Here is a 14,768-nt window from a genome sequence, read left to right on the forward strand (position 1 = left end):
TACAATTTCTTTCCAAACCATTTTGTAGAGCTTAAAAAAATAAATAATTTTGTATATTGGAGCAACGTTGTACGCCTAACGGTTATGGAGAAAATTCATAAAAATTTAAATTTCAAATTCCTATTTTATTCTTTAAAAAACTGTTGTAGTTTGCTTGTTCATAGATATATTTTAATGAAATTTATTTATTTCATAAAACGCTATCAACATTTCAATAGATGAACACTCTTCAATACCTTGGCTGTAGCAGCAAACCTAAGTGTTCATTAAAATAATCTGATCAAGAAATAATTATGACGATTTTAAGGGAATGTTTTAGTAAATATCGAGCCAGGTAAATGAAAATTTGCGTAGTCGCAGGTTTGCTGCGGTGGGATATGGAGATAATGCAATAGTGTACCTTAAGTAAAAAAAAAAAAAAAAAAAAAACTCCATATTACAACAATGATAGTATTGCAACGCCGCGCCAGCCCCACTTAGCTCACTGATTGAGTATGCTTACTGCATTACATCGTATAAATCTCGCAGGGCTTTTATTAAAGTAAGTACTATTATACATCATTGTAAAGCTAATGAAAGCAGCTACAACTTTTGTATAAAACATATTTTCATAAAACGTCAGCAAAAAAAGTTAAGGCGACAAAACTAAAATTATATGTTAAAAAAAATATAAATCTTTACATTTTTATACAAATAACTAACAAGCGGTAACAGCTACAACGAAAGTCAACTAAACAGGATTGTAGGAAATTTTATAACAAAGACAATAAAACTAATTGCATTTCAATATGTCGTTTAACAATCGAGAAAAACATGATTTACGAAACCCTTACACTTTATATGTTTAGGGGGGCACAGGGGGGGAAGCAAGAGGGGTGGGGGTGGGGACTTTTGGCTGAACACTTGTCTAAAAGGTAATAGTCGATGGGCAAAAAATCAGCCTTTCACTAATTACTTCCGACACAATCCCTTTATTGACTGGGCTACAAGGACGGTTACAAGTTACAACAGGGTGCAGCACTATTATTTTTTTTATTTATGACTACAGCCAATTTGCAACCAAAAGGTGAGTAAGCGTAGCGAACGAACTTTAACCTGGAAGCGAGTTAGCTTAGCGAACGAGCTAACCTGAAGGCAAGTGAGCGGAGCGAACGAGCTCCAACCTAAAGGTGAGTGAGCGTAGCAAACGAACTTCAACCAGGACGTGATTGAGCCATGCGAACGAGCTCACTTGTGAAGTTGAACGGGGCAAAGCCCGCGGGTACAGCTAGTCAAATCATATAATCAAACAAACAATTGAATTTATAAGTAAACCACTTGCTTTTATCTTAAATAACTGCATGCAGGAAGGTTATTTTGCTCAATCACTTAAGGTTTCAAAACATTACTTTCCAATCATGAAAACTTGATTTATTTACAAGAAATGTCCCGACAAGCAGAGACAATTAATGGCTTATGATTGGTTCTCGACAAATAAACTATCTTGTAATTTGGAAAAAACACAATATATAACATATTGAGTTTAAAAAGAGAAGTCAATATGGAATCGGTCAAGCTTTTAGGAATACATATTGACTCAAAATTAAACTCGTCTGATCACATCAAATCTGTTTGTAGCAAAATTTCAAGAGTGACTTGCCTGCTTTGGAAACTCAAAAGTTTTGTTAGTCCTGATTATTTGAGACTAGCATACTTTGGCCTCTTTCAGGCACATGTAATATATGGATTGTCTGCATGGGGTCACTCACCACATGTTAATGACATCCTATTGCTTCAAAAAAAAAGCTATTCGTAATATGGCAGGAGTCGATCACGTAACACACTGTAAGCAACTTTTTGTAGAGTTCAAAATTCCTACAGTATTCAATCTGTACATCTTTCAAGTTCTGGTTTATGCTAAAACAAACTTAAATATGTTTCGTACTAGGCAAAATATTCATATTCATAATACCAGGGGGAGAGGGAATTTGGATATAGTACCACATAGGCTTACCAAAACTAAAACTTCTTTTAAACTAAATTGCATTTACTTTTTTAATAAGCTGCCTGAGAATGCAAGAGAGGTTAGTTTAAACAGGTTTAAATCTGTATTGTACACCTGGCTGGTAGAAAATCCCTTTTAGCGAATTTCCCATATAGGGAATAAGCTATTACCGTAGTACTCATGGTAAGACCTGGATGCGGGACCGATTTTTTTTTCGTTTTGAGGTCCCTAGAGGCCAAAAACACCATCCGTTCAAATTCATATATATATATATATATATATACAAACGTGTAAACGTACGTTTATTCGAACGAGTTCGCGATCCAGTGTAATCGGACCATGGGAACGGGGGTTTACGGGGGGTTTTATGGGGTAAAAATAGGTTTTTCCCATTTTTGACCCAAAAAACATAAAATTTAGCAATTTCTTTCCAAACCATTTTGTAGAGCTTAAAAAAAAAACAAATAATTTAGTATATTGAAGCATTATTATGCGCCTAATGGTTACAGAGAAAATTCAAAAAAATTGTAAATTTAAAATTCCCATGTTATTCTTATGGAGAATAAGTAAACTGTTGTAGTTTGCTTGTTTGTGAACATATTTTGATCAAATTTGGAAAATGTTTTCATTTCTTACTATTCACATTTTACAAAAAAAAAACAAAAAAAAACAGTTTTACCCTTCCTGATGCAGCAAACCTAAGTAGGTACTTGTTAAACTAGTTCTATTTAAATCAAGAATAAATGTTATATTTTTAAGTAGACATTTTAGTGTAAATCCAATCAGTCAAATGGAAATTTGCTTAGTCTGCAGGTTTGCTGCGGCGGGGGTATTTTATTTTTATTTGCTATATGTTACATTTGTATAACATTGTATAACAAATTGACTTGTCCTATTTCTGTACAAACAGATCAATGGAAATAAAATATTCTTATTCTTCTTATTTTTATTCTTTGAAAGGCTTTCCAAAGGAGTATTTTTTGGACATGTGATCTGAAGGCAGGTCCAACTCATCATTGTGTACCACCTGAACAATTTTGGAGTGCCCTTTATTGTTTCCTGTGGTTATCCATAAGTTTTCGCATCTTAGGCTTAGGGCTGTTTTTCTAGCTACCACCTTGATAAAAATGTTGATGGTTAGCTTGTCAAGCAGACAATCTAGAGCTGCTCCAGGACAGCTACTTACTGCCCCAGTTATCATTTTACCACAATCGCATGCAAATACAACCACCAAAATCTTTTAATTTTTCTTTTTTTTTCGCGCCACTCCAAAAAAGCCAATTGTTTCGCGCCCTAGGCACGTGTCTACCGTGCCAATTCGGTAAATCGGCCCTGAATAATGCTATAATTGAATGTGAATCATAGGTATACAAGGGGGTACCGTGGCACTCTTTACAGCCAGGCTTTTTACAAAGTTAGTTCTGGTATCTATGTGCTTATTTCAGGCTATGTTTATATTTCAGGCTTGTCAGAGGCCTATAGTTTTAAGGAGCTAGTCTTTAGAAAATGTGTTAGACTATACGAGATTGATGCAGAAAATGCATGCATGCTATGAGTAAGACGTGTAATGGTGCTACAAAAGGTCTCCAGGCCGAAGTAGCTAGGGGTATGCCATTACCCCAGCCCCCACAAAAAAAAAAAAAAAAAAAAAAGACGTGTAATAGATATAATGTTTTTTACCAGAGACGGTGGGATCGACTCTGAGTGGTAGGCCTACTTGTAAAGTAAACACTGTCTGAGAGACTTCATTGGCGCGGACTGTATGAAACAGTTTCATATTATGACAGTGTTAAAACTGTATGGCTAAGTTTGCAATCACAAGTTGTTCTAGAGAACGTGGCTTTTCAAAATTAATCAATAGTGAAAAGAAAAGGCGTGTTTACATTAATTCAAGCTCACATTCAAGTTAATGGAATGCGATAGCGAACGAGTTCTGTGGCCGATTACTTGCTACGAGCATTGCTCATTATGTGTTTGGGGGGGAGGGCGCCTGACAGCATCCTGCCCAGGGCGTCAACAAACCACGTGACGGCCCTGTTAATGAATTTATGTAATCTTTTAAAATTGTATTAGAAACAAAAAATGTTTTGGAGATATATTTTTGTCTCATTATTAATTGCAAGAAAAATAAAAAGCATTATTTTCACAGTAGTTTTTACAATTTAGTACAACATAAAAATGTTTATAATTCAATACAATAAAACTTTGTAAAGCATTCAGAAAATAAATTTGGCACTTGGTGAGAGGGAGGGGATATTCAGTGATTTGGACCTTGAGCGGTGGCGCAGAGAAATGCCACGTGTCCCCGACAGTGTTATTCCGATCGCTGTCGACGTTGTCTTGTAGTTGTAGTTGTACGTGTTAGGCCTATATAATCTACTAATTTATTTACATAAGATAATTACTATTCAAGCTTTTTACTCAGACAACTTTTTAACCATTATTGTTGGGGTTTGAATTTGCTGAAATATTTTTGAATCACAAACATCAATAAGGTTAAAATCATAGTAATTTTCAATGTTTAAAAAAAAGTTTTAACAATTATTTAAAACTCGATGTTCCAGCTCAATTTTTTTTTAATTTTCATACATTTTTACTAAAAACAAAAAAATAAAAAAAACACAATGTTGGCAGAAACAATGTTTGGCTACAATGATATCAAAGCTTTTACCAAGCCGTGCTTTCCTCTTAGGACTGACCTTCACTGTTTGGGAAATTTAAAAGTAAAACAAAATAATTTTGTTCCAGCGAAAAAGCAAGTTGGCCTAACAAAGATCAGGATGGAGGATTGTTTGCGATGTGATGCTTGCTCTTGCATTTATATTGACGAGAAAGATTATTACAAACACATGAGGAACTTTCATCATAAAGATGTGAATAAAACACCAACCAAGCAACAGAGGTAAGGTCCATTTAAAAGTGAAGTCCTCGCTTTATTAACATATCCAGAAGGTTAATTACTCTAACTCTTAAGTATTAAAAAAAATTATATCACAAAAACAAACATAACAAAAATAATTTTTTTTTAATATTTACATAGAAAAAATTTAAGAATTTGAAACTGTATCGCATGTCAACAATCATATAATTTTGCAGGTAAGGCAATTCCAAGGAACTTTCAAATTGAAACCTTATCTGTAACTCTTTTAGTGTTCGTTTCATCTACTAAAAACATGATTTCCCGATATAAAACACTATTGCATATCAAACTAAAGCTTTAGCTCATAAGGAATGTAAAATTTTAATGAAAATAGAGATATATGCATTTTCAAGAAAAATATAGGACACCTATTGAGTAACAAATGTTTCACATTAAGAGCTGCTAGGCCTATGAAACAACTAATAGTAGTCAAAGTCTGATCCCACCAAAATGATTTTTATGTATTAATCAGAGTTTTAAAATTATTGTAATATGACATAATATGTTTGAATTTGACTATCAGTAGGCATATAAAATTGTGAGGTTTTAACTAGTGAATCTCTGGTTTTGGTTCATTATTCAAAAATATTTAAAATATTTTAAAGTTATTCCTTGAAGTTTATTGGGAAAAGTTTTTATTTCTTCATTGTGGGACCAATGGTTTGTCTCAAATCAATGGTTGACACCTAACAAGATTCACCCTGTATAAGTGCATTTTTAAACCTAAAATCTGTTTACTAGGGCATAAATATCCTCACAGAAGAATTCTTTATGACATTAAGGATTAAACATATGGGTGATAAACTGTCGATAGAGTTTTAGTGTCTGTGGCTTGATAAGTTATTTAACTTATTTAATTATTTAATGTGAGGGAACCAGTCAATATTTTTGTTTATATGAAAGAATACACGAACAATTGGTACCAGTGTCACTGCAGATATAAAATGAGAATTTGGAAAAGTGATCTGTTTTAAACTCTACTATCAAATTGTTATTTCCCCCCTTATTTCTTCATACTTTGATAGTTGTATTTGATATTGAAGACACTAATGTTTAGAATAAACTATTCTTTCAGTTTGGCATGGTTAAAAAGTTGGTACATTCAGGGTCTCTAGTTTATTTCCATTTAAAAATTCAAGGCGAATTCCATACTTTTCAAGACTAATTCCAGATTTTCAAGACCAGTTTTTTCAACAATTAGTGATGTGTTGATTCCAAAATGTAACAATTCTCAATTCTTGATACCAATACCAATTTTTATAATTTAACCAAATTTTTAAATTTTACACCACCCCTGTCTTTATGTCATAAAATATTATTAAAATAATGGGGTGTTTTTCAAGTAAAGAAAAAATGCAGCAATGAAAAATTCAAACTAGCCAATTTAGATTTTTTGGATTATGAAAATCTTCCATGACCAAGTAGACATCATCATTGACTGCTGCAGTAACGGAAACGTCATCATCGTCGTACGCGATCGCAGCAAAATCGTGAACACCTTCGACGGCCGTGTAGACATCTTGGACCCCTCAGTCATAACATCATTGTCGTGTCCGACGGTCACAGAAACGTTGTCGTCATCTCTCGCGGTCTTGGAAACGTCATTGTCTGCAATCACAGAAAATTATGAACATTTCCCACGGCCGTGTAGACATCATCGTCGTCTCCCTCGGTCAGGGAAATGTCATCGTCGTCTCCTGCGGTCTCGGAAACGCCATCGTCATCGTCCGCAATGGCATCAAAATTATGAATGTTTCCTGCAGCTGTGTAGACATCATCATTGATTCCAGCGGCCACGGAAAAGTCATCGTCGTCGTCTGCGATCGCGGCAAAATCGTGAACATCTTCCGCAGCCGTGTAGACATCGTCGTCGTCTCCCTCGGTCACGGAAACGTCATTGTCTTCTCCTGCGGTCTTGGAAATGTCAACGTCGTCTTCCGCAAAGGCGGCAAAATTATGAACATTTCCCGTGGCTGTTTAGACATCATTGTCGTTCTCGATCGCGGAAAAATCATGAAAGTTCCTGACTTTTCAACACCATTTCGAAATTCAATACTAATTCCCGACTTTCCTGTTTTTCCCGACCACTAGACACCCTGTAAACAGAGGTGGCTTGATTAAAACTATAACTGGCTACAACCTAAGCAATGGGATCTTTATGCAAACACTTTTTTCGGCATCAACCATATTGTCCACGATGACCTTACCCCTACACTAATTAGACCCTTCCCAGACTCAGTCCAAGCCTAGTCACTGAGAATGCCTCCTCACAGTAAGGGCAAAATGTCTGGAAAAAATTTATAATAATTGACAACGCGGTTTGACGCCGAAAACCACCATGGATTTACATGGGTTGGGATGTCTACTTAAATCCTTAGCCAATGGTAGTAGATTGAGACGGTGAGAATGTTCTGATTGTCTCTGTGTTTTGTTAGATCCAAGAGGAAGTGTCAGTCGTGTTGTAAGCAGTGCCGAGGCTCGCACTGTCTTCCTGTCAAACGTCCCCGAGCCACACAACCATCAAGCAACCTCATATTTAGGTTCAGCATGAAGGACAATATCAAGGTAAGAGTATCTCAGCCAAAGTGCAATAATTTTGCACAACCTGACTAGGAGCATATTTTAACACAAATATGAGTGTAGGATGAGTAGTGCGATCTTGTAGTCTGTTCCTAAAACACAGCTGTTAATTAATAACTCATACAGCCAATGTTTAACGAGTACTTAGGTTTGCTGTTACAGGGAGGGTAACAAAGTGTGTTTTTAGTAACATTAAAATAGCTTAGTATAAAATAAATAAATTTGACAAGTCTGATCAAAATAAAAATATATCCATAAACAAGCAAATTACAACAGTTTACTTATTCTCCATAAGAATAATATGGGAATTTAAATTTTTTTTATTTTCTCTGTAACAAATAATTGTACAAAAACACTTTGATATACAAAATTATGTATAAATCCGTTTGAGAAATATGTCTATTTTCAAAAAATTAATTGTTTTATTATTTAATTTTTAATCTGATTTACACAACAGTTTACGTTAACCGTTTAACAGTTAATCTGAACAGTTTACGTTAGTCAATTGTACAAATTAATGCTAACCAGGTACGCCAGCCGCAACAGACGGGCTTTATGTCCATTGTTGTTGTAGTTAGTGCTAAGAAGTTATTTTTTTTTTGTACGAATATTTGTAAATAAAAGCACTTTTTCATTCATTAATTCATTCAAAAATTCATTCATTCATTCATTCATTCATTCATACAAAATTATTTGTTTTTTTTTTAATTCCTTCAAAATGGTTTAGAGAGAAGTTGGGAAATTTTTAGTTTTGAATGCTAAAATTAGGAAAACCTATTTTTACCCCGTAAATCCCCCCATAAAACCCTGTTCCCATGACGATTTGCGAACTCGTTTGAATAAAGGTAGGTTTACACATTTCTACCAAATTTAATCAAAATCGGATAAATTTTCCTCGAGTTATCGTGCTAATGGACGACACCCTACTATAATATTATAAGTGAGAAAGTTTGGAAGTATGGATGGATGTTTGTGACAAGTAATCGCGACAAATACTAAACCGACAGGGTTGAAATTTGGTATGATGATAGCTAACATTCCCGATTAACATATAGACATATTCTTATCTCAAAAATCTTTTCAGGCTCCGCCCCCGTGGCTCTGGAGTTTCCCATGTTAACCTAATGAGTATTCATATTTAACCCCTTCGCTTAACGTTTTTAAAAAACAGAAAAAAGCAATCCGTATCCTAGCTGGCATAAAAAGTAGAGTTAGTTGTAAGACCTTTTTTCCTGAATACAAAATTCTCACTTTACCAAGTGTGTACATTTTGCAGAATATCATTTTTGTAAAAACAAATATTGAACAATTCTCATCTCGCTCATTAACTCACAATCATTACACCAGACTAAGGAATAATTTAGAGTTACCATCATTAAGACTGGCCTCAACACAGCGCAGCTATAAATATTTACAACTTAAACTTTTCAATGCCCTCCCTGAAAATGTACGCAACTTGCCTATTAAGTCACTGAAAAATGTATTGACCGATTTTTTGAACAGAAAGGTTATCTACTCTATCGAGGAATTTTTATCTTTCAAACATGATGATTTTCTGTAAAATTCTAATTGTTAAGTAGGGTATTGTTTCTAAAGTATGTAATAATGGTTTCATGAACTGTGATATAATAGTCTTTCATAATAATGTTATTTCTGTGAACTTTATTTAAAAATTTATTGTTATTTAGTTTTAAGCTGTATCTCTCTGCCAATTTTAGCCTTGTAATTATTTTGTTATAGGCACTTACCCAACTTGTTTGCTTAACTATAAACAGTATTATTATCATCATTATCAATACATCTCAAATACTTTTGTACAAAAACCCAGTATTATTAGTTTATTAGTATAGCATGTTCATCTATTTACACTTGACTCTGTACATTGTACTTTGAATTGTATATTATCTCCATTGACCTGGCCTATTGTATGACATGTATACTTAATGGCAATAAACTATTTGAATTTGAATTTGAATTTGAATTTAAAGCGACGGCGGTGCTCCTGCGAGCCATTGTGTGAAGCGACGGCGAATCGCCGTCCGCCATTAAAACCATTGAGGAGGCTGATGACCCCAGTTTTATTGAAAACATTTCTTTTCAAGTACCTGAGTATAGTAGAGGTACAACTATTGGTAGATCAAAGGGAAGGGGAAGACATAGAGGCAGGCCTAAAGGAAAAAATCCTAGTTTAGTGCTACCTAAGCCTACTAAGCTGTCCAAGGGCCAACCTAAAACAGCTGCAAAAAGAAAAAGAAAAAAACAAGGTTGGAAATGGACCAACACCATAGAAGATAATAGTATTTTCAAAATACCTTTTACAGGCTGCCCTGGTGTCAGGGCAAGCTTAGCCAGAAATTTAGGTCCTTCTCCATCTGAAGTTGAAGTATTCAACACGTTTGTCGAGGATGATTTTTGGCAACATGTTGCTACAGATACGAACAAATACGCCAAAGAGACGATTGAAAAAAATAATGCAAGTGGTAAAGATAAACAGTAACTCTCTGAATGGTTTGAAACAACTCCTGATGAAATGACATGTTTTTACAGTCTATGTATTTTGATATCACTTGTGAAGAAAAGGACCATTCAATCGTATTGGGCCCCTACTGCTACTACTGAGACTCCATTTTTTTTTAGAAAAGTTATGCCTTTACGTAGGTTTTGCTCTTATCAACAATGTTTCATATTTGTGATGATAAAAATAAGCCCCAGAATGACAAACTGTGGAAACTGAGGTATGTCATTGATTATATGAATCAAAAGTTTTCTCGGTTATATTTGGCCGATGAAAATATTGCAGTAGACGAAAGCTTGATGAAATTTCGTGGGAGGTTGGGGTACCTATGTGCAATTCAACCCCAAGAAAAGAGCCAGGTTCGGGATCAAATTTTACAAATGTTGTGAGTTGAGCAGTGGATACTGTTCAAAATTTAAAATATACACCGGGGCTGAAGTGAAACAAGGTAAAACAGTGGAAGAAGGGGGTGGAGACACTGCTGAGGAGGAAAAACTTTTGTTGAGCAAGGCCATAGTGATTGAAATGGCCAAGGAATGTTCCGGTAATGGTCATAACATCACAATTGACAACTGGTACTCCTCACCTCTCCTCTACTATAGATTGAAACATATTGGTTTCAATGTGATTGGGACGGTGAACTCGTGGAGGACAAATATGCCTGACAGTTTCAAAAGTGAAAAACTTGATGTCGGTGAGTATGAAGTTGGGTTTAGCTGTGACATGATGGCTCTAAGATGACAGGACAAGAAAGAAGTGTGTCTCTTGTCTACTTTCCACAGTAAGGGGGACAAAAAAAACAACTGGAAAGAGAGACAGAGTCAGCGGAGAGGTCAAAGGAATCAAAGAAATGGATTGACTCAGGGTAGCGTCTTAGCCCCAGCTCTTTATAACATATACACTAACGACCAACCGTTGCCAAACGCTACACGTCAGTAAATATATGCCGATGATACAATCGTTACTTTCATTTGGCTTTATCGTATGGAGCGGAGCTTTTTCCACTGTTTTAGAACCATTATTTGTCCTTCAGAAATTGTTAGTCAAAGTTTGTTTAAATTTCAATAAACCTATTCGTTACCCCACACTAATTTACTATTTCGTGAAGTTTCCTTGCTTAGTGTAAGACAGTTGTTCATCAAGTTTCTTTCAATTCATATTTCAAGAACTTCGATTCTTAATTTTTACAATAAATCACATTCTTATAGAGCCCGATATGCACAGAATGTAGGAATAACTGCCTCATATTTATCAAGTTCTAACTTAATGACAAATTCCTTGTAAGAAGTTTTATATCGTAATATTAACTCCCGCTGTAATTCTTATCAGTTGTTTTACTCTCCATTGATTATTATTTTCTAGAAATGCATCACTAGTCGGTTAGTAGAGGGGGGGTTGTAGAAAAATCAGAACACCTTATCTAACCAGAGTACAGGAAGATTTGACCCTACTTCATTTTCCTCCGCATCTATTACTTAACTACTGTTTCATTCCCTCCGTATTCCATTCCCTCAAAATTACCTAAATTCAGTCATTAAACTTCAGCCATACAAAAATCACATTCCATTCATAAATATTCCACTGAACATTCCTATTCTTGTCTTTCCAATACAAAATATCCACTCATAGCGACTGAGCCTACGCACAGGCTCCCAAGCCCATGTAGACTTATTTCCCAAATTTTTAAATTGAGCATTGCTTTGTGCATTATCATATGTTCTATGATGATCAAAACATTACAAATTTTTCCCTCCAAATTATTTAAAGAAATTTGTCAATTTTCAGTTTGTTATTAGCTCTGTGATATGTTTTTTATTTTACTAAACAGTTATTTTGAAATTGGAATTATGTGAATTACCTTTAACTTTAAGAAGAATGGAAAGATATGAGAGGTAAATTTTATCCTAACCTATAAACAATCTAGTAAGAACAAACATTAAGAAAATATTGTTGATATTAAGAATTTTTCTTTTAATTCGTCTTTGTGTATTGGATTCCTTGTATTCTTGTGAAGCTAGAGAGATTTCCGTAGTAATTTCCGTAGTATGAACTGTGTGATGATGGTATTTAATTTTAATCAACAGTCAATACATTATGACATTAGTTTAGAAAGGATTTTGTACGGAAAACACAAACGAATTTAGAAACAAATTCATAAAACTAAATACAGAAATGTTAATTACACATTTGCAATACTAATGACTTTAATACTCCTTTGTGGGGATGTTGAATCAAACCCCGGACCAAGGCAAGACCCTAATTCTGATTGTTCAACAGTTAGAGAGGCAAGACCTGACCCTCCAAGCACATCCACTGGTTTATATAAGACAACGATGGGCAGAGACGAGAGATACATGAGACCTTGTTTTAAGTGGCAAGGTGACGACAGCAGTTTTTCAAGTGAGTCACAGTGCCCTGAAGAAGATGTACCTTTATCAGAAGTAAATGTGACACCAGAATTTACAGATGCTATGTCAGAAAGGTCACAATTATCTGTCGAACCTTATCCTTTGCCTCTGTTTGACATAGATTGATATGATTTTTGTCCCAAATGTAAAAAAAATATACTAAAAGAGCCATAAAAATTCATATTAAAAATTGTAAAGGCACTGGTAAAGCTGAAGATTAAGTAACAAGTACTGACAGTCCATACAATGATAATGCAATTAAAATTAAAAAGAATAAGAGAAGCTATTTCATCAACAAACCAATCCCAACTAAAACACCTTGTCCTCTTAAAAAATTCTGAAACATTATATCAACCAAAGCTTTTACAGTTGGATAATTTGAATGAATGTAAAGATTTAGTAGAATCTTTCAACATAAATAATTCTATAGAAGAACACCAAATTACCTCAGATTGGAAGTCCCGTTGGAAAAAAATCATACATCTCAATAGATTACAATACGACCTACCATGTGGCTCTATAGGTGACAGATTTGTGAAAATGTTAGCTGAAGAAATTTTACTTTTAGCAAATGGTCAAGAATTTTCCGAGCGATTCATATGTTTCATTGCTGTTATATTACAAAAAGAAAATATGGTAAGACAGGCGATATTAGAAAATTAATTGAAAGAAGACTTGATAAGTGGACTAATAATGCTATGATGAATTAATAGATGAAGCAATTGGATGTAATAGGTCCCTAAAATCAAAGAATAAAGCCGAAAATAATGATAATGAAGAGTTCATTAAAACTAAATTCAATGGATTGTTTTAAAGAGGAAAAATAAAAGAAGCATCTCAGATTATTAATCAAGACAATAAAGGAGGCATATTAAGTCCTGATACTATAATAGATGGTGATAGACGCACAGTATTTGATATATTGAAAGAAAAACATCCAAATGGCACAATGCCTCATCCGGATTTGTTAAGACTACCTAGCCACATGAAAGAAATGCCTAGATTAGAGTCAGTTGAAATCACAGCTGAACATGTAGAAAAAGTTGCAAGAAAATTGCATGGAAGTGGAGGGCCAGGCGGGAGTACTTCTGAACAATGGACAGATTTTTTACTAAGGAATGGTAGAAAAAGTGCTTTTTTAAGAGCGTCAATTGCTGAATTAGCAATGAAGTTAAATGAGGAAATCATACCTTGGTCAAAAATTCAATCTCTTATGGCTAATCGGTTGGTTGCAATTGACAAATGCCCTGGTGTTAGACCGGTGGGTATACTGTAGGAGAAGTGCTCCGCCGTATCTTAGCAAAATGCATAATTCTTGCAGCTGGTGATGAAGTTATTGAAATATGTTTCACTGATCAACTCTGTGTAGGGTTAAAAGCAGGAATTGAAGGTGCAATACATTTCATGAGAGACCAATATGAAGAAAAACGTCAAACTGAAGAAGACAGCTGCATGATAATGGTTGATGCTGACAATGCCTTCAACAGGATAAACAGAGTTCATGCGTTTTGGCAGGCAAGAATTAAATGGCCAAGGGCTGCACGACTCATTTTCAACACATACCAGAGTAAGGCTGCACTAATTATGCCAGGAAGTAAAAAACAACTGTATAGCAGAGAAGGCGTTACTCAGGGAGACCCTTTATCCATGATATTATATGGATCAGCCACTTTGCCGTTAATTAATGAATTAAAAACCATCACAGATACAAACCAAGTATGGTATGCGGATGACTCATCATGTCAAGGAAAACTTTATAATGTGATAAAATGGTGGGAGAAATTACAAGAAATTGGGCCTAAAGATGGTTACTACCCACAAGCTCACAAAACCCGTTTGATTGTTGGATCTGAACCATCAACATTAGACCTATCCAACATATCAGGATTAAAGATTGTTACTGGGAGTAGTTATTTAGGAGGATTTATTGGATGTGACAAAACTGAAAAAGAAGTCTTTATTAAAAAGAAGGTAGAAAAGTGGAATTGTCATTTGGTAAGTCTGGGGAATGAATGTAGCTAAAAAATACCCACAATCTGCACACACTGTTGCCACAAAATCCATACAAGCTAAATGGAATTTCTTTCAAAGAGTTGTTGAAAGTGAAGACATTAATTTTCATCCAATAAAAAACTCAATAGAACAAAACCTATTTCCTGCTTTATTTGGCTCTCACCTAAACCAAGATGAACAAAAAATATTACATCTGCAAATAAAAAATGGAGGAATTGGTTTAGTTGACCCTACCGCTCAGGGAAAAGCATTGTTCCGAGCTTCAAAGAGATGTTGTAAATTCATCATAGACTCCCTAAAACTAAGAGGAAAATAAGTATCCAAGAACATGAAGAACATTTGATTATC

General features: G+C 34.7%; 1 protein-coding gene across 1 annotated transcript in view; it reads left to right on the forward strand.

The window, feature by feature from the left end:
- The window catches only part of LOC128983170 (uncharacterized), a 35,405-nt gene that overhangs the window by 17,150 nt on the left and 3,487 nt on the right, over window positions 1-14,768 (forward strand). The window contains exons 3-4 of the mRNA XM_054402350.1: window positions 4,733-4,886; window positions 7,340-7,469. Coding sequence (XP_054258325.1) covers window positions 4,733-4,886; window positions 7,340-7,469 — 284 coding nt within the window. The remainder of the gene's footprint in view (window positions 1-4,732; window positions 4,887-7,339; window positions 7,470-14,768) is intronic.

The sequence above is a fragment of the Macrosteles quadrilineatus genome, unplaced genomic scaffold, assembly GCF_028750875.1.
Source record: "Macrosteles quadrilineatus isolate MER2022 unplaced genomic scaffold, UCM_ALF_1.0 Scaffold_1__1_contigs__length_201487025, whole genome shotgun sequence".
NCBI lineage: Eukaryota > Metazoa > Arthropoda > Insecta > Hemiptera > Cicadellidae > Macrosteles > Macrosteles quadrilineatus.